We start from the raw sequence: 21,429 nt of genomic DNA on the forward strand, positions 1-21,429 counted from the left end.
GTGTAAATTATTTCACACACCCCCCAAAGGTCTCAGTGTCCTCATCTGTCACATGAGAGGGTTAGACAACATGATTTCTAAGGGCCCCTTCCAGAGTTCTCATATGCCTCCATGGATTCCAGTAATGAGGTACTGCCTATATTCTGCTTTGACAAATACACAGAGTCCACTGTGTTGGGCGGGGGGAAAGGGGAAAAGAGAAATGAGAAATGGAAATCTCCTTAGGTTTTCACATGTGCAAAGTAAGACTTTCCCCCGCAGTTATGAATAAGCACTCAGCATGAAAGCCTGGAGTCCTGAATTCATTCAAAAATCTACACTATTTTTCTCTAATAAGCAAATTTTCCCATCTGAGGCACACAAGACTGCCACTGGTCAGGGAACAATCTCCAAGCTGACAATCAGAAACTATTCCTGAGCCAATGATTAATGTACCTATAGGATTTCTCCTACACTTTTCAATTCTTCCCTATCCTATCAGGCAACCTTAACCACTGAACCACACAACCTACTACCTGCACCTTAACAGTCCCTGACAGCTTCAACTGTCTCTCTCCCAAGGGGCACAGATAATCAGTCTTCTCTTTCCTTTAAGGCAGTTTCTCTCCTGTGAGGGAAGGCCTCTCTTGGCTTCCCTGCCACAGCTTGGAGGACAACAGACCTACCCTCCATCAACCTCCCTCTACATTTCTCTCTCCTACTAACATCTCACAGATTAAGAGAAAGTTTAAGTTGGGAGTCCAAGCCCCCCATGCCCATTTTACAAACGAGAAAACTGAATCAGAGAGAGGGAAACTGATTTTTGCTAAGTCATGGGGAAGTACAGTGCCAATCCACTGCCCATTACCGAAAACAGCTGGCTGAATGAGAAACCAGAACCAGGCCAGGAAAATCTTGGGAATGAGCTCAGAGGAAAGTGGGACCAAATCATTACTGGGAAAGTTCTCTCTCAAAGGAGGCACTCACGCTGCCATCAGGGTCAGAGAGCAAGTAGTCTGGGCATTTAATATTAGGAAAGTCCAGAGCCTTAAATACTTAAACTTCTTATAGCTTCTCTCCATTATAAACAGCTGCATACCCCCCATCCCTTCTCTCCAGGTAGGGACTGGAAAAGGACAAACAAACACATTTGAATCAGAATGTTTCAGTGGTCCTGATTAACAAGGTATCACCTTAATATCATGAGAGATATACAACTGGTATTTTGGGGCCCCCACTACGTAGCCCAACTGTGCTCTAGTCCCATCAAAAGTATCACAGTCTCACGTACATGCACAAACATGCGCAGTCGCCTCTCAGACATAAACACTCACAAAGATCCACAGGACACGACCATAGAGGATTAAGAGCTGGAAGAGACCTCAGGGATCATTCAGTCCAGCCTCCTCATTTAAGAGATAAGGGAAGCAGGCCTTGAGGAGGAAAGTGATTTGTCCAAGGTCACAGTCATTCACACATAGGAAAGAGAGAAGGGGGAGGGGAGGATGAGAAACCAAAAGGAGGGAATTTAATAAGAGGTGGGAAAAATTTTAAAATGACAGGAACACTGTAGGAGATGTCAAAATGGGTAGCCAGAAAAGCAGGATAAAGCAGGCATGGGAAGAGAAAAGACAAATCCCTCTATTTGGTAAGTGATCTGAGGAGACAAAAAGGAAAGAGGGGAAAAAAAGAATGAAGCATAAGGGGTAGAAAGAACAGCAAAAAGAAAGTGAAAAAAAGGACAGGAAAACATGGGGATGGTCAAAATAAATGTTAAAGGGAAAGAAGAGAAGAGAAGAGAAGAGAAGAGAAGAGAAGAGAAGAGAAGAGAAGAGAAGAGAAGAGAAGTAGGGAGGGGTAGGAGGAGTGGGTAGAGGGGAGAGAGAGAGAGAGAGAGAGAGAGAGAGAGGAGGGGGGGTATGAGTTGTAAAACAGGAAAAATAAGGAGGGGGGGGGCTCATTACATGCAAGCTTAAGGTAACGAGGTACAAAGCAAACCAGAGAAAGTTCAGGTCCCTACAGGCATCATTAACTACATTACAAGGAACAGGAGAACAACCTGGGGGAAAAGGAGAAAACTCTACTGATCTAAGCCTAGCAACAGCATCTAAGTGATCAAAAATTATCCCATGGAGAATGGTGGAGGGGGATGGCGCTGAGGTTGGATTTTGGATTGGAGAGGTAGCTGTCAACTCCCTAAGCTCTGATCCTTTCTCCGTGTGTTTCTCCTGCCTTGCCTAGTTAGATTGAAAGTTCCATAAGAGTGGGACGCCTGTACACACACACACACACACACACACACACCCCAAATCACCCATTAGGCTACTCTTTCATGTTGACTGACTGGCCTGAATACTCACTGCCCAAGAACTCCTCCTTATCCTGCAGCCCTTTCTGAGAAGTGACAGTAGTGACTGGGAGGAAGCAGGACAGTGATTCCATGAACTGGAGGAGAGATGCGGGGAGTGGGGAGTGGGGTGACCTGGCTCCTGTCAGGTGGACTGAACACGCTGGAGGCGGAAGGGCCACCTGCATGGAGATTTTCCCAACTCCCTAAAACAAGACAAGCCGATCTCTTTTTGCAGTCGGTTATTTTGTGGAGTATAGCGCAGACCTGCACATTCCACTTTCGAGTCTAGCAGCTGCAGGGGGTCCTGAAGCAGATTTTAAGAAGGGAGTGACAAAGCAGAGGAAAAGGAGAGGAGAGCAGCGATCACAGTAGGGGCTCTGCCTCCTCCCCTCCCCCAGCTCCCCAATTCGGTCACCTTCCAAGCACTGACTGCGAGTTGTTTGGCAGGATAGGAGATCATTCCAAAGCCTCTTCACCGGGGCAGTTTAACTGCCAGTGAAGATTGAATCTGAGGTTAACAGACAACCCAATTAGACAAGACGTAGCCGCACCACTCAGGTCTCGGGACTGACTTTCCTGGGCTGCCCGCTCGTCCCTTTTTCTCAATCCCCAGCGCCGGGTCAGGGAGCAGGTCCGGCAGTGCCCGGGGGATGTGCGACTGCAGAAGTTGTGACCACACTTTGCCACAGAGCCCGGGTCCAGGTGACACACGCATGGAAGACGGCACGCGCGCGCGCGCACACACACACACACACACACACACACACACGTGTCAGAAGATTCCCTTGGGCTATTTAAAATCCAGAAACATTTAACAGTTGCAGCCTCGTCCAACAACTTTGCTGGCCAGCTCAGTCCCCCAAAGCCCGCAAACCGAGCCCACCCCACCGGTGCCCTCCGCCCACCGCTACCGGGTCAGTAGCCCGCCCACTTCTCGCCCCTACCAGACCGCTCCAGCCGCCTACCTTGGGAGTCTGCCCTTCGGGTCCCGGCGCCACCTCCAACTTCCTCTGGACTCCCCACAGGAGCAGCAGCGCCGCGATCCACAGCACCCCGAAGAGAGTGAGCGCCAGGCGGCGGTTCAGCCTCCTCATGGTCCCGCCTCGCTTCCCCGCCGGAGGATGCCCCAAGGCGGCCGGGGTCCGCAGCCCGGCGGGGAGCGGCTTCGGCAGGGGGCCCCCACTCGCAGCCAGGGGGAGTCGGGGCGTGCTGTGCTGCCGCTCTGCCCGGGGCGCTCCAGGACACGCGCAGGGGACGCGGAGGGGACCGGAGCGGGAGGACTGCGCGCTCCGAGCCGCGGAGCCCGGGGAGCTGGGGCTGCAGCTGCTGTAGACGTCTCTCCCGCTGCCTCTGCCTACTCAGCTGCTGCTGCTGCCGCCGCCGCTGCCTCTGCTGCCTCTGCTGCTGCTGTTGCTGCCACCGCCGCCGCTGCTCCAGCCGCGGGAGAGGGAAACTGACGCGAGCTGCAGAGAGGCAGCAATCGCAGCCAGTGCCTGACTCCCCGGGAGGAGGAGGAGGGCGGAGGAGAGGGCGGGGGGCGGGGGGAGGGACAGAGTGACCCCCGGGGAGACAGGGAGGGAAGCCGGGAGAGGGGGCGCTACCGCCGCGCGCCGGGCCGGTTTTGGACTGCGTTGTTTTAATTGTCACTACCCCACCCCTCCCCTGCCCCCACCAGATAGGAGAGTCCTCGCCAGTTAAGCCCTATTTGTGGGGAGGGATGGGGGGTGGGGTGGGGTGGGGGCGTGGAGCACCCCCTAGCGCCCACCAGCCCCTGCTGCATCCGCCCGCTGAAAAGCCCACTCGGGTCAGAAGGGAGAGACTCCTGCAGACTGCTCTTGCTCCCGGTGAGAAGGTCCCCTGGTAGTGCCCCAGGGCACTTCCAGCACCAGCCAGGGTCCGGAGCTCAGGGGCCAACTTTGGAGGCACCCTGAAGTGAGATCCCTGTGCCTCTTCCTGGGTCCCATGCACGGGGACAAAACCTTTTCCTTTCCTGTCCACAAGTGCAATAAAACATTTCTGCAAAAGGAGCTGGTTCATATTTAATTAAAAAAAGAAAACCTATATCACCGCATCGCTCAAGTTTTTTCCCCACTTAATTCTCGCTTAATGTTTAGAGTTTCATATTTTTTTCAAGACCGGGGTCTCAGGCACAGCAATCCAGCTCCACCTGCTGACTTGCAGCGAGTTCTTAGATGTGGCCCTGGGGCAAAGGAAAGTGCGTCCAGCCGTCCAACAGCCCTCTGCTGAAGAATCATTAACAGGGCTCATCTCACTTCCATTGCCACGTGGGATATGAAAGCAGGTGGAAGATGCTCTCTTAATTGCCTAGTCTAATGGTCTTTTCTTAATCCTCATCCTTCTTGACCTTTCAGCAGCTTCTGCTAACTTCCCTCTCCTCTCTGGGATTTCCTGCTACTGCTCTCACTTGGTTCTCCTAACCGTCTGACTGTTTCTTATAACGATAATAATAACAATTAACATTTACATAGTTCTTTAAGATTTGCAAAGCACTTTACATGCATTATCTTTTTTGGTTCTTACAACAACTGTGTGTCTTAGACACTTATTATACCCACTTAACTGCTGGTGAAACTGAGTAGGAGAGATATTAAGTGACTTGCACTGGGTTGAACTAAGGCCCTTTGAATCCACTATGCCACCTGGCTAGTTGCCAGTTTTCACTAGATTTTCATTTGGTATCCTTCAAAGCTCTATCTGGAGGGCTCTTCTCTTTTTCTCTATCCTATCTCACTTGATGATCTCATCGGCCCACATGAGTTTAATTATCCTCAGTAGGCAGATGATTCTCAGATCTCTGTATCTAGCTCTAGTCTGTCTCCTGAGCTCCAGTCCAAAGTCACCAACTGCCACTTGGACATTCCAATCTGGCTGTCCCAGAGGCTTCTTAAACTCAACATGTCCAAAACATAACTCATCTTTTCCCCCAAACCTCCTGAACTTCCCTCTTCCTCTCCAGGTCACCACTATCAAATGAGTCACCCAGAATCACAACCTTACTGTCATCCTGGACTCCTTCCTCTCATTTGCCCCATGTATCCAATCAGTTGTCAAATCTTGCTGTTTCTGTCTTGATAACATTTCTTCCACATGTGCCCTTGCCTCCACTCACATAAGCACCACCCTAATTCGGACTTCGTTATCTCCTGCCTAGATCATTTTCATAGCCTTCTGATTGGCCTCCTTGCTTCAAGTTTCTCTCCACTCCAATCCATCCTTCACACTACCTCCAAAATTATTTTCCTAAAGTGTGGGTTTGATTGTGTTGCCACCACCAGAACCACCACTTCCATTCAAAAACTTCCCTTGTCTTCCTCTTACCTCCTGAGTCATGCATCAAGTCCTCTGTTGGGCATACCTAGTCCCTTCTTTCCTTTCCGGTCTTCTTATACTTCACACCTTTCTCAACACTTTATGGCCCAGCAATAGCATCCTATATATACTCTTTCTCATATTTTAGCCCAAATCCCTACATTTGCTCTCACTGTCCTCCATGCCTTGGGATGCTCTTTCTCGTCACTTCTGCCTCTCGGCTTCCCTGACTTTCTTAGACGGTTCAAAATGTGGTGTGGTAGTCTATAATCTCAGCAACCAGGGAGGCTGAGGCTAGTAGCTCCCTTGACCTCTGGAATTCTGAGCTGCATGCAGTTGGTTAAGCACTAAGTTCTGTATTAATAGAGCAGCTAGGTGGCACAGTAGATGGAGTTCTAGACCTGGAGTCAGGAAGACCTGAATTCAAATCTGGCCTCAGACACTTACTAGCTGTGTGACCCTGGGGAAGTCACTTAACCCCAATTACCTCAATTTCCCCATCTGTAAAATGAGCTGGAGGAGGATATGGCAAGCCACTCCAGTATCTTTGCCAAGAAACCCCAAAAGGGGTCATGGAGAGTCAGACACAATTAGAAAATGACTAAACAAACAAACAAAAGCCTGTATCAATATGAAGGGGAAAACTGAAGAAGAAAAAAAATCACTTGGGCCCGGAAGGAGAGCCTCCCCTGGAGGCAGCTCTGGCTCTGGCCCATCCCAAGAACTCCCCGGGTGGGGCCCCAGGACACTTCCAGCATGAGCCAAGGACCCACAAGAGCCAACTTTGGCTCCAGCTGCGTGGAGGCATTCCCCTCCGTGGGGGAAGGTGTCAAGAACTGAGCAGGTCAAACCTCTTAAAAGTATCAGTAGTCTTGTCAGGCCCATGAGTAGCCACTGCATTTCTAGCATGGAAAAAATGGGATGATTCAGTCTTTGGAAAAAATACAAGACGGCTCACTGCCACCTTCGGCAGAAGGACTTCCCTGGCCCATCTCTGCCCCTACCCACCAGGCCCATTGGGTTTTCTCCTCTAAAGTTACCTTCCATTTACTGTGTGTGCATTTTATATGTGACTATTTCTATACACTTTGTCTCTCCCATGAGGACGAACTCATTGAGGTAAGAGACCGTTTTTGACTTTCTCTGTATCTCCAAGCAGTTAGCACAGTGCCTGGTAAATATAAGTGCTTCATAAATACTTGCAGCTTGGGTGATTCTGATCTGCAAAGGACTCTGACTACCCTCTCCATTCAAACAATTTCTGTGAAGGAGCAATGGCAGAATTCCCCAATTTTAAGCCAGGTTATACTATTTTATGTCCCTCTCCCAAACCTCTTAGGCTAAATTGTCCTTAAGGCATTTGGGGAGGGAGGGAATTAGGGAATTATATCACATCCACGATGTGCCAAACTCTGTGCTAAGCACTTGTCCTAATTATTTTCTCATTTGATCCTCATCACAACTCTGGGAAGTAGGTGCTATTATTCTCCCTATTTTATAGTTGAGGAAACTGAGGCAGAGGTAAGTGACTTGCCCAAGGTCACACGGCTAGTTAAGTGTCTGAGGTTACATTTGAACTTAAGTCATCCTGACTTCAAGTGCAATGCTCTATCCGATGCATCACCAGCTGCCTTATTTGAGGCCAAAGCTGCCAAAGTTGACATTGGATTTGACGTGAAGGGAACAGCCTTCAAAGGGCACAGGAAAGCAGTTTCTCTTTGCCTCAGGCTCTCAGAAGACTGAGCTGAACTGTTAAACATCCCGTGTAGGCAGCACCATGACACAATGGGAGAAGCCCCGGACCGAGAGCCAGGTAACCTAGGTTCTTGTCCCATACCTCTAGTCAGTATCTGTGGGACTTTAAGCAAGCAACTTAAGCTCTTGGGGCTTTGGGATTTTAAAGCTTCCAAATCTGTTCCAATTCTAGCGCAAGCTGCTGGACTGGCAACTCTAGATAAAAATCTTCCTTCTCTGACAGCCAAAGATGTCTTTGACCCAGGAGCCCAGGAGACTGTGAGTAGCACCTTTATTGTAGAAGACCTGCAATCGCCCTATTCAAAGATCATAAAAGCACAGACATGTTTACAAGGAATTTTAGAGGCAATCTAGTCCAAACCCCGTCTTTTTATGTTTTGCAGATGAAGATACTGAGTCCCAGAGAGGTTGTGACTTGCCCAACGTCACACAGATAAAATCCATCTCTTGAGTGAATCCATCAAGGACAATCTTCATTGCTTCTGATTTGTCTGGAAGATTATGAGACTGTTATTATGAAAAAGACAGGGGCAGCTAGATGTCACAGTGGATAGAGCCTTGGCCCTAAAGTCAGGAGGACCTGAGTTCAAATTCTGTCTCAGATACTAGCTGTGTGACCTTGGGCAAGTCACTTTTATCCCCATTAACACACACACACGCGCACACACACACACATCCCTCACAAAAAAGGAGGAAAAAAAAGACATTCTCTTAGACCGGGGCTGTCCCATATTCATCACAGTCCAGAGGAAAGGCTGAGACACTAAGAAAGGAGAGAGAAATGCATGCCTTTAATGTGCTTTCTATGTGTTGTCTCAGTACTATCCTCCATTCAGGTAGCATCATCCATGCTTCTGTACTGCCAAGTGCTTTATTGTTGCAGAGACCAAATACAATACCCCTTCCATTACCCCCACCGCAGGCATCGTCTGACTGAAATGCAGTCAACCCCTAGAGCTGCAGAGTAGCGATGTTATACAGTCAGCTGCACAATGTTTTATGATGAGGCTCCTCTGTAACAGATGGCAGACAGTTATACAACACCACCAACAAGCTTTTTTAGATGGTACAACTCACCAGACTGCATATTGAGGTGGTTGAGATGTGTCATCCTGGCTGGTTGACAGCTGGGGGAAGCAAACCACCAGGGGGTTGGATCAGGGAGAAGATTACAGACAAGCTGAGGGGAGGGATAGAGCAAGGACTGTATCTTGAGGGGCCTGATCCCTGGTTTGATTCACTTTGTCCTTAACCAAAGCAGAGAAGATTTCTTTAGCCGGCTGATATTCCCAAAGGAAAGTAGTTACATTCGTGTATAATCATCTTATCTTGCAAAATGGATTTTTATCCAGTTTTGTCAATCCCGCAACGTCTGGTGGAGTGAAAAGAACTCTGGCTCTGAAGTCAGAGCTGAAAGCGATCTCAGAACCCTTCTCTCCCAACCCCCTCATGTTATCGATGAGAAAATTGAAGCCAAAGGAAGGGAACTGATTTGCTCAGGGTCATGTAGATAGAAACTGGCGGTGGTGGATTTTTGAACCCAGATCCGGTAACACCCAGATCTTTTGGTCTTTCCACATACAGTAGCACACAACCTCTCAGAGATTTGTTCAGTTGTTTTTCAGGCACATCAGCAAAAATAGCAGAGTGGTTTGCTGTTTCCTTCTCCAGATCATTTTACAGATGAGGAAACTGAGGCAAACAGGGTAATGTGACTCGCCCAAGGTCACACAGCTAGGAAGTCTCTGAGGTCAGATTTGAACGCAGGAAGACTCATCTTCCTGACTCCAGGTGCACCATTCTATCCATTGTGCCACCTACCTGCCCTACCTGTCAGAGAACCTAGGTTCAAATGTTGGTGCTTCTGATACTTACCTGTATGCACTTGGGCAAGACTTCCCAGACTTCAGTTTTCTCATCTTTAAAATTAAGCGATTGGCCTAACTGGCCTCTAAGATCCTTTCCATCTCTAGAGGTGATAGGAAGTAGAGGAGGAAGAAAGGTTTTAAAATCACAGGCCAGGTTGGTGGACAGCTTGGTTGACACCCTGTCCCCACCAGATTCCTCTCAAGGTTGAGTCAGAACATTTTAATCAAATGCTCAGGACCTTCAGCAGTCCAGATCCCAGTTGGTCTTGATGGGTGATCAGTACTAAGTCATTTCTTTCAGGCTAGCATGGGTGGAACAGCTTCTAAGGAGTGATTAAATCAGACGGAGGCTGGGGAGAATGAGTGACAGTGGAAGGACCATCCTGGCACACCCTCACATCACATCTCAGCGTTGTTACCCTTTCCCTGGTTTATCACTTTCCAAGCCTCCCATTGGCAAGCTCTGAGCAAGCTGCTCTCTCCTTGCAGCCTAAGACATTTAGGAGCACATTGGGTATTGGAGCAGATGTGACTCATTCATGTTAGTATAAAACTATAGAATTGCACCCATTAAAGCCAGTGAAAACTGTGCAAAGCAACATATGGAATGAATGTGTGCTGAGGCTGTCAGAAAGCTGGGAAGTCCGATGCATATGTTGGATGGTGGATTTTCGACACCACGCTTTTAAAAAATTTCCTTTGAGTTGTTCCCTTCTTACTCATGCTCATTTACGGTTTCCTGCATGGTCTTCAGCTTTTGTTCCTTTCTAATCAGATTTCCCCTGTGTTCTTCTTTTCTGTGACCACTGCATGACTTCAGGCAGCCTGATGTGTGTGTGTGTGTGTGTGTGTGTGTGTGTGTGTGTGTGTGTGTGCGTGTGTTGTCTCCTTCTATCTGTACTCATTGGGTCTGCCACAAATAGAGAGGTGTCCTTTTTGCCAACATAATAACATTTCATTAACTATGGTACAAAAAAGTCAACACTCATTCCCCTTCCAACCACATCCCCCACCTACCCACTTCTGGGTTTAAAGGAGAAGCTACTGCATAGATTTACAGTGTAAAGGGGAGATAAAACAAACACTGGCCGGCTAGCTAGCCACAGGAAGGTCTTCCTTGAAGTCAAAGGGCTCACTGAGCCTCAAAAGCTTCATTTCTTTATTCCATGGTGGTTCTAACAGAAGAGTTTCAGGACAGCTGTTGTAGGGAGGCTGCTCTGATCGGATCCCAAAATTTTAAATACTATATTAGCATAGCATCTGGAGACACTGTAATACGGTGGAAAGACTATTCCTCTTTGGAATAAGGGGATCTGGAATCAGATATTACCTCTGACGCTTCATCACCCGTGTGACCTTAGCCAAGTCACTTTACTTTCTTTGGCCTGAGTTTCCTCATGTGTAAAATGAGGGAGCTGGACTAAATGGCCTGTGCGATCCAGTTCACCTTGGAGTCTATGGACCTTTTCCTCTTTGATTCTCACTTTTCCTTAGTACTTATTATGTAGTGTCAAACCCAGATCTGTCCCAGTTTTAGCAGGAGGAAGGTTAAGCCATTTTCACAAATAACATTAAATTTTCTCCAGCTCACATGCAGCTTGGTGGCACAGTGCTGGTACTGAAGTGAGGATAACCTGGGTTCAAATGTGACCTCAGACACTTACTAGCTCTGTAACCCTGGAAAAGTCACTTAACCCTGTTTGCCTCAGTTTCCTCATCTGTAAAATGAGCTGGAGAAGGAGATGGCAAACCACTCCAGAATCTTTGCCAAGAAAACCCCAAAGGGGTCACAAGAAGCTGGACAAATACTGAAACAGCTGAACAGCAACAGCTTCCCTTCACATATCCCAAGTTTCAATTCAGTTTGACTTCTTGCTGCTTCCTAAACATGCCTTATGGATTCCTGCCTCTGTCTCCATAACCTTGCTCGTGGTGATCCCACCACCTGGAATTCCTCCCTTCCCTTAACCACACTTCCACCCCACCAGTCTAACTCTTACCTGTCTTTTACCGTTCAGCTCCTATGGATCCTTGGGCCCTGAGAGAGACTTGGAAAGGATCTCAGAAGCCATCTAGCTCAAGCTCCTCCTTTGCCAGATGAACTAACTAAGGCTGAGAGCTGAAGTCACATGTCCGAGATCACAGAGGTGAGAGGCTGTGGGAGTAGGATTTGAACTCAGGTATCACTGGTCTTTGCCTTATAGCACACTGCCTCCTCCATCAAATCTTTCCTGATGCTACTCAATCGAATGTAATTTTTAACTTCTCTGAAATAAGATAGTACTTGGCACTTCTCGTTGCAATTTCAGTCTGCCTTATACTAAATATATCCGTACCTATCCTATCACTCCTCGTAGATTGTAAGCACCATGAGAGCTACAGAGATGCCTTAATCTTCTTTGTATTTCCTAGCAACCAGCATGGTGCCTTGCATATAACATGAACTCAAGGTTTTTTGATTGAGCAAGCAATGTAGTGATCTAATTTTCAAATATATAGATTAATCTTTCATTCCTTTTTCTGTTGGTAGCACAGGAGGTAGAGCAGTAGGCCTTGGGTTAGGAAAACCTGAGTTCAAATCCAATCTTAGACACTTATTAGTTATTTGACCCTGGGCAAGTCACTGAACCTCTGCCTCAGTTTCCTCAAATGTAAAATGAGGAAAAAATAACATCTACATCCCAGAATTGCTGTAGGGGTCAAATTAAATATTTGTAAAGAACTTAGCACCATGTCTGGCACATTGTTGTTACTGTTCAGTTGTGTCCGGCTCTGCATGGTCCCACGGACCATATCACTCCAAAACTGTCCACAGGGTTATCTTGGCAAAGATACTAGAGCAGTTTGCCATTTCCTTCTCTGGTGGATTAAGGCAAACAAAGGTTAAGTGACTTGTCCAGAGTCACATAGCTAGTAAGTATCTGAGGCCAGATTTGAACTCAAATCTTCCTGGCTCCCAGCTCAGTGCTCTATCCAAGGAGCCACTTAGAAGCCTCCAATTTGGAACATAGTAGGTGCTTAATAAATGCCTATTTCTTTCCCTTCTCCACTCTCTCTTGAGAATAATTTTTGGAGGGTAGGGGGAGGTCCAGACTTGCGATTTCATAGGTATAGAGAACTCTCTGTATGGAAACTATCCCTGCTCAATGCAGAGGGCTGCCTAGAAAGCTAAGAAACTAAATGACTTTCCCTGGCCTCACATATTGCATATTCCAGAGGCAGGCCTGAATACAGGTATCCCTTCCTACCCACTGAGCTACTGTACATCTCTGAACATCATTTTGACGGGTAAATGGGATGCTTGAATATGAAATGGTCAGATTACAAAAGGAAAATCAGTCTGGTCACCAACATTTTGATTCTCTCATGTTTTTATCTTTTCTTTTCTTTTCCAAAGTGCTAGGCAAATATTAATTAAATAGATTATTTGAAAAGTATTTGTAGCGTTTGAATTGAACTGTGCTGAATCACTGGGTGATAGAAATGCTATTCCCCCGTGGGCAGAAGTTATTTTATTTTTACAAACAAAATCCATTTCCTTTTCCCCCTCATGCTCAGACCTTTATTTTGGTCATCTCCAACTATTTCTCTTTTGGGTCACCTTTTTCTGGAGACAAGTAAAAGTAGTATTCCTCTTGTGCTCAGAAAAGCCACATCCCATTCTCTGGCCTGTTCTGAAGAAGGTGGTTTTTAACAGTAACGGGAAGAAGCCTGATGAACAGTCCAAGCACAAATCCCCAAGGAGAAATAATGCATCTCTTTGAGGAAAAAAAATAGCTTATTCTTATAAGTTGGGAGACTTTCAATTTATAAAGGTTTCCTATTTCTTTCTAATGTCAGTGTAACTCCATTCCAGGAGGTTTAGCCCTCTCGTTTTATAGGCAAGACCCGCAGAGCCCGGTGTGAGATTAAGATTCAGAAGCGATGAGTGACAGCCTTCAGTTTCCATTCCCCATGCAACTACACAAGATCTTTCAAAGCCCAGGGGCTAACAGGGCTAAAATCATTACCCAGGGAAATGGGAAAGTTCCTATGGGTGATTTTTTCCCCTCTTCATTGCTTTCAGGCCTGAATTCCAAATTGATTTCTGTAATAACTATTAAAGATCTTTTTAATTAAACCAGGCATCCTCCTCCTTGGCAAACTTTTCTTGATGGCATCTCTGGTTAATTAAAGGTTTAAGCTGCAAAAAAAGTGTTATACTTAGAACAAGGGGAGTAGCTTAAAGCAAGCCAGGGAAGGGCCCTGCTGTTTTCTACTGCAGAAATAAAGAGTGCTCCTTCAAAACAGGTGTCACCTTCTTTAGAGGCATGAGAGGCCCCATTAAAAGTTAATTTAAGATGGTTATTGCCTATTTTAATTTTTCTATTTCCCAGGGGTTCATTTTTGCTTTAATTCTTACCAGTTCCATTTTTTTCCTCATATAAAGTTATGCATTAAAAGTGGCATTGACAACACTTTTATTCTTCCTTCCCAAATTCTGAAAGCGGTTGATAACATTTCATAAGCAGATCTGTGAGCAAAGGCTCCATAGTGTGTCATTGAATTTTAGAGCTGGAAAGGATCTTGGAGGTCATCTAATCAAATTCCTTTATTTTGTGGAATGAGGAACTGAAGCCTAGAAAGGTTAAGCCACTGGCTTGAGCTCAAAAGAGTAGCAAATGGCAGTTGTCATTTGAACCCAGATCCTTTGACTCTAAATTTGGAACTTTTACACCCTTCTATACTAATCAATATAGTGTACTACCTTTTGAGTAGGGTATAGCCACTATACTATCTATCTATGTATATGTATGTATGTATGTATGTATATAATATGCGGGCATGCATACATGTATGTATATATCCATCTGTCTGTCTGTCAATCCATCTATATACCTAATCCAAACCTATGATTTTATTGATAAATCTGATAAAATTTTTCAGCTACTACTATTTATAGATGATATTCTACTGATTACACTGAGCTCTGGAACACTGTAGGGCATCCATAATGAAATCTGTGTCAGTGGAAATAAAATCAGCCTAGCAATTCATTCAAGAAAACTCAAGTGGATGAAGAATTCAGATCACAATGTGCAGTCAGATGGACAACCTACCAAATTAGTTAATCCTGGACAAGTACTCAAGGTTGACATCAAACTGAGTGGTACCTAAAAGAGAACAGGCTGGAACACACTTAGGAAACTGTACCTCACTCCCAACTCTCCTTACTAATGCAGATTTGAAACTGTTCTTCAACTTACAATCTTAGAGAGCTTCCCCAGACACTGAGAAGCTAGTGACTTACCCATAAAGCTGGTATGTATCAAAAGCAGTAATTGAACCCAGTTCATTCTGACCTTGAGATTGGCCCTTTATCCTCTGCACCAGATTGTTCCTTCTCTTCCCTTCTTCTCTATTCTACTCACCTTCCCCTCCATCTCCTCTCCTCTCCTATGCTCTCTTGTACTCTTCTGTTTGTATTCCATGTCCTATATTTTACACCACCATCCACATTATCACCATTCTCATCTGGTTCATCCTGTAACAAGCTACATCTTTCAGAACATGGCAAGCCCTTTAGTATTTACATGTCTGCAGCAATAGCACAGATTATATGTGTGGAGTACACTTTTAGGCATCAAACCAATGGCCTTGGCCTCACCATAGTCTGATCAATATATTCAAGTCCATTTGTGGTTGTTACTTGTTTGGTCAAAAGGCCAGAGGATAGTTCAAACATATTTGGATGAGAGACTACGATGAATAGCTATTCCCTCCTCTTCCCCTCACTGTATCCTACAGAAATCACCAGGATCAATGGAGAAAATGACTCTGTTTCTGATTATGAGACATCAATAAAGTGACAATACCATTTTAAATTAGTAGGTACTGCAAATATTCACAGATCACATTACTTTGATCAATTTCCCATTTACCAGAGTTGACAACTTGCTTAGATAGGTCTCCTGGAGCTTTTGAAATCGTAAACTATGTTTTCTCATCTTTATCCTCCTTAACTTTCTAATAATCAGTGTTACCAAAAGTTGAATAGGTAGGTCTTGAAGCAAAGACTAGGCAACCACTTGTTGGGTGTGCTGCATTGGGGATTCTCTTCCAGTAACAGGTTGGACCACATGGCTGCTCTAAAGATCTGTGATTCTATAAGTTCTAGCTTCCTTATAGATTTTTACCTTTGCCTCCACTTGTCAGTCTGACTGCCCACATATGGAGGATTCGGAGATGACACATGGCATTCACACTGAAGCCACTGAGTCTTGGTGGTTTAGAGGATCTTGTAAATTCTTTATAGACTCTCTCTACTTTATATTCTACAACAGATGTTGGCATATATACTGCAACTATCTTAATGCTAATCTGTTTATGCTCATCATAGGCATTGCAAGGAAAGATGACCAAGTAACCCATGAAATAATATTTGCTGTTGTTGCCTTTGAGTGATCAAAAAAACTAACTTTGCTAATCTCTTTATTCATCTCTCCTGGGAGAAACTGTGAACTGTCTTTGCGTTTAGTTTCTATTTCTTTATATATTCTTATTGCATTTACAATGAGAAAAGTCAATATGCATATGGCCTGTTTCCTCCAATAGTGTATCAGATTTGATTGGACAAAGCTCTCACATGAAGAGTTCAGATGGTTCAATTGAATTTTGTACATGATCCAAAATCTTCCTCTTTTACCAATACAATACCACTGTCTCTATGGAAGGAGCAGAGAGGGAAAGGGAGGGAGCAAAGCACTAGCAATAAAGGACATGTGGTATTTTATTCTAGGGACAGCTAAATGGCATGGGTGATAGAATTCCAGACCTGGAGAGAGGAAGACCTGAGTTCAAATCCAGACTCATATTTATTAGCTGGGTGACCCTGGGTGAGTCACTTAACTTCGATTTGCCTCAGTTTCCTCACCTATAAGATGGTAATAATAATGGCACCTACCTCTCAAGATTGTTGTAAAGATCAAATGAGGTGTAGAGCTTAGCACAGTACCTCAACAGAGTGAGTGCTTTATAAATGTTAGCTACTGTTATTATCTGTTGCAAAGGTTACCATGGCCAAAGAATTAGTCACCTGATATCCAAATTTCTGATAATCGTCTCTGAACTTAACTAGGCTGGTCCTTAGACAACAGACACAATCTGAGTGGTTATTGTAATTTCTTAAAGAAATTTAACTGGTATAAAATATTTGCCATTAGATCCCCAAAACTGACTGCTTCAGCTGGCAAACATTCAGTCCCTTGACAAAGAAGAGAGATGCAGAAATTTCAATTTAGAATACAAGATCATTCACAAAATATTAAGGAGGAATTTGATAGAAGAATAAGAAGCAATATCCTTTCTTGAAATAGTAGGCAATGGGGGAGGGGAAAAACTAGCTTCAGGAAAGCTTGGCACAAGATTAAAATAAGACATATCACCTCCAAAGCAAATATAGATAAACTGGAAGGGGTAGAAAACAAGTAGATATGAAACAGAACAGACTTTTTTTCATAATTTCTACTGTGATCTAGTATTATTATCAATGACAGCAGTACTACCAATTTGAGTTCTACCAACTCAGTACTTGTCCTATATTAAGAGGATGAAATGAAACTTGAGAAGACAAAGTCGGAAAGGACATCTGAGTCTGACCAGATACATATTTTAAAAAAACACAGATGCTGGAGCCAGCATAATTTTGAACGCATTCAGGAACTGATTGTCATGATCTCTCAAACAGGGAGAACTTGAAAGAAAAAAGGATGAAAAGATCATGTACTTTGATGATGAGGAAGATGAGAGTAATGATTTTGGCTATTTTTGCTAAAAGAGATAGCTGAAAGACATCTGCAACTATTAACACATGTTTCTCATCTCTGCATAACCATTCTAGAGATAATCCTATTTATCTGTCAATGGTACCATAAGGGAACTTTCAGGCTTTTGCAGGCAATTTTCTACAGCCAAACACATCTTCCCAATTATATAACTGACTAAAAGGTGGAGAGAATACAAGACCCTACCATATGGATTAAATAAAAGTATTTCATTTGATAGAATCAAAGACAGTGAAAAATTCTACTCCAAAAAACTTTCTCCCATTCATATGCTAAGTTCATAGAAGATTTCTTGATGGGTGTAACCAGAGAGATAATTTTGTCCAATGATCCCCTAAGTATCAATATAAAACAAGGCATTAAACAGAAAGATATATACTTACAAAAGATGTATGTTTGCTAATGTCATCTAAAGAGGGATCCCCTGTAGTTTATGAAGTCTTTGAGAGCCTACTGTTTAGAGATGATACTCTACTGATTACATTGAGCTCTGAAATATTATAGGGTTTTTACTTAATGAAAGCTATGTCAATGGAATTGAAATCAACCTAGCAATTCATTCAGGAAAACCCAAGTGGATGGAGAATACAGATCACAACATGCAGTTAAATGGACAGCCTGTTGAATTAGTTCATCTTGGACAAGCATTTCAGATTGACCACAAGCTAGATGGTACCTAGAAGTGAATAGGCTGGAGCATATTTAGAAAACTGTACCTCTTTTCCAATGATCCAATGATCCCAATGCCAATGCCCCCAAAACCTCATTTTGTAACTAGTGTTCTCCTGGCCACTGCCCTGTGGCTTTGAATCATGGAACAACCTGGTCTCAGAAGAAGCCTAACTGAAGGTGACTCAAAAGGCAATGGAAAGTTGCATGGTGAATGAGAGTCAGCTGCAGAGTATGACTAATGATGATTTAGTCATGACAAGTGATGTTGAAGACATCGTCAAGGTTATCAATGACCTGAAAAGGATGCAGGTGGGTTAATTATTGAGGACTGGGGATAAGGAGATCCACAATTGATTGAAAGAACCAGAAGAAAGCCACCAGCACATTCTATAGGTCCTCTGGAAGACTTGTGGGAAAACATGAGATGCATAGCACAAAATGAAAGGCAAGGATGGGTTGCTATTTGCAGTACTCTGTGGAACACTACCTTGATATAATCATGGATCTAATGAAATATTGAAACACCTTAAATAAATCATTCATTTCAGAAATTATAGTGTATTATATTTTCTTAAAATACACATCACCTCTAAAGGAACAATCTGAAGAATTACATGGATCTCCCTAACCAACTTACGGTGGTCCCTAGACCACATCATTAAATTGGAGATTTCTATCATCTTTTCACCGACACTTAAGTAATAGAAGTGAGGTGCAGTAGAAAGAGCTTCTTCTGACTTCAAATTAAAAGACCTAGATGTGAGTTTCAACTCTGTCATTTATTAGCTATGTGACCTTAAATGAGACGCTTCACCTCTCTGGGCCTCAGTTTCCTTTTCCGTAAAACATTGATGATAAAACTTGTACTAGTTGCTACCTCATGGGGTTATTGAGAGGATCAAATGAAACTTTAGGAGAAAAGCACTTTGTAAACCTTAAAGTGGTATAAAATAGGGGTGTTACTATTATTAAAAGATACAAAGAACTTTGGAATTATAAAACATTATAGGAAAAAACTTTTTTTGAGACTGGACTAGTAATGTCATGAGTGTAGGGAGTTCTGGTGATTTTTTCTGCCAATAAAGATCAGTATCTTCTCTGCAAATTATTGTCATAGAGAGTCACCTGGGGGCACTGAGCAACAGGAAGATCTGGGTTCAATTCCTGCTTCTGACACATACTAGCGTGAGAACCCTGGCAGGTGATTTCTGTTGCCAGCTCATACTGGCTTTCAATAGCCCAATTGTTAAATTTTCATTAAGACCATTTGCACCTTGGAAAAGAGGCAAACACGACAAATCAGGGCTTGATTTATTGTTTTGTTCATTGTGTGGACTCAAAATGATGGAGAAAATGTTAATAATGCAGATTAAACTTATAAGTATGTCACAGAACTGGTTCTTCAACATTTACCAGTACACCCTTGGGCAAGTCATAACCTCTCAGTGCTCGAGATATATTTCTCTATGGAAATCTGGCCTATTACTATTTAAGGAAATTTCCTTATACTTGCAACTTACCCTGTATTTGTGAGCCTATCCCTTTGTGCTTTTCACAGTGTTCTTACATCAGCCCTGTAAGTCAGATAAAGGAATTGTGACAGAGGTGTTACAGTAAAGTGACATATTCACGACCACCTTGCTGATCAGCAGTTAGTCCAGGATTAGAATACAAGATGCCTGACACCTAGTCTTACAATGCTCTTTCTCCTACGTCTTATGTCACTTTCATTTACTGCAAGTTTATTCGGAAGCTTCTTGGATAGAATAGGAAGGGATTAACAAAAGCCCATTTGGTGAAATGAGAGAGGATTTGACCAAAATGTTTCATTATACTGGTCTACCTGACCAGGCCAAAAATGACTAATTCTCTATCCCACCCTGCAGCATGAAAAAGAATGTAAACTGCCGGGGAAAAACTCCTGCCATTAGAACCTGTGCTGTGGTATGGTGATGCGGACTTTACCGTTGGGAAAGCAGCCAAGGCAAACTCACGCTTCTCAGCTGCTAAAACAGCCAATGGGCTGATTCTAATTTCTCTGCTGCCCTGTCTTGCATCTCTGGACCAGTTTTTAGGTTATGATGGTGGAGATGATGGGCCTCTAGGGATGTTTTAAAGCCCACGCCCTCCTATCCTTCATTTATATCTAAAGCTGGAAGGGATCTCAGAGGCCGTCTAATTCCTCCCCGTCATTTTACATGTGAGGAAACTAAGGCCTAGGGAGGTAAAATTCCTTCTTCCAGACTACCTAGGTAATAAGCATAAGGATTATCAGTAGGAGAGCTTGCCCGAGACAGAATCATCAGTATCTAAATAAGACAGATAGGTTTGCTAGAGAGACACATTCCAATTTCCAAGTTGGCCTACTTTTATCATCTTTTTGTGTTTTAAAACCTTAACTGCTGTGTTTTCTGAATGTAATAGTCCTATTGTCAAGGCTTGGTCTGAGTAGGCCTAAGTTGCTAAAGACCCCGGAAATTGTATTTCTTCCCAGCTTAGGAAGATAGGATGCTAACATGAGACCAGGATTGGAAAGAGGGGATTCCTCCCTGCAGTGCGAGTTTAAAGGGTCTTTTTACAGGGAGGAGAGAGGACGTAGAGAAGGTGGAAAGGCAGGGAGTGGCCTCATGGTTCCTCCAGCACATAAGATAACATTACAAAAACTTTATCTGCAATTCCTTTCTTCAAACATGAGCCTCCGAAATATATTCTAGTTGTTGTTGTTGTTTGGTCATGTCTGACTCTTTGTGACCCAATTTGGGGTTTTCTCAGCAAAGATACTGGAGTGGTTTGCCATTTCCTTCCTACATTTCGTTTTGCAGATGAGGAAATTGAGGCAAAGTTAAGTGACTTACCTAGGGTCACACAGCTAATAAGTGCCTGAGGCCAGATTTAAACTCAGGAAGAGGAATCTTCCTGACCCCAGACCTGGCATTCTATCCACTGTACCACCTAGCTTCAGAGGTAAATGCCAAAGGGACAAGTGGTAAAGACTGCGTTTTTTACTGCAGGTGTTCACTGTGGTGGTTGGGGCACTAAGGGAGGAATTAAACAAATGCTAGGAACTGAAGGTCTTTATTCTCTTCTCCTGCTTTACTTCAGATAAGTGTGACTGGAATCTGTTTCTAAGTGTGCCTTTTTATTCTACTAAAGACTGCATCTGACTGATCCAATTGTATTTTTCATCAACACTTGTGCTTGACCCTGTCCTATGCATTTTCTTGGATCCCTTCATCAGCAGCATGAAGGGGTTAAACAGCTCTGGGAGCCACAAACGAGAATGTGATCTTTTCCTAGTACAGAGCTGGGGTCCCAAACCCCAGCCCATTATAAGAGTTATTGCTCTCCTGACTTGGGGCCATCATCACAAGCAACTCACATGTTTCATAACTTTACTTTCAAGTGCAGGATTACTATAGCCTTGGGGCCTGTTAAATCTGCCTCATTAGACCATGAGCCTAATGCAGCAACTGCTAGGGTTCAACTAAGCACCATTCATTTCCACAACCTGTCCAGAAGGGCAGGAACAGAGGCTGACAGGTGATGACCTTGACTATTTAAAACCCTTCAGTCTAAGGGATTTTGAGTAAGCTATCTATCCCTGAACTATATTACCCACAGCTAACCGGTTAACAGCTGATGGCTGTCAGTC

The 21,429-nt window shown here is 44.1% G+C and overlaps 1 protein-coding gene across 1 annotated transcript in view; it reads right to left on the reverse strand.

Moving 5' to 3' along the window:
* The window catches only part of GALNT14 (polypeptide N-acetylgalactosaminyltransferase 14), a 327,705-nt gene extending 324,282 nt beyond the window's left edge, over positions 1-3,423 (reverse strand). Inside the window, exon 1 of the mRNA XM_036750878.1 lies at positions 3,295-3,423. Coding sequence (XP_036606773.1) covers positions 3,295-3,423 — 129 coding nt within the window. The remainder of the gene's footprint in view (positions 1-3,294) is intronic.
* Positions 3,424-21,429: the final 18,006 nt, after the last annotated feature.

Source organism: Trichosurus vulpecula, chromosome 3 (genome assembly GCF_011100635.1).
Source record: "Trichosurus vulpecula isolate mTriVul1 chromosome 3, mTriVul1.pri, whole genome shotgun sequence".
In the NCBI taxonomy this organism is placed as follows: domain Eukaryota; kingdom Metazoa; phylum Chordata; class Mammalia; order Diprotodontia; family Phalangeridae; genus Trichosurus; species Trichosurus vulpecula.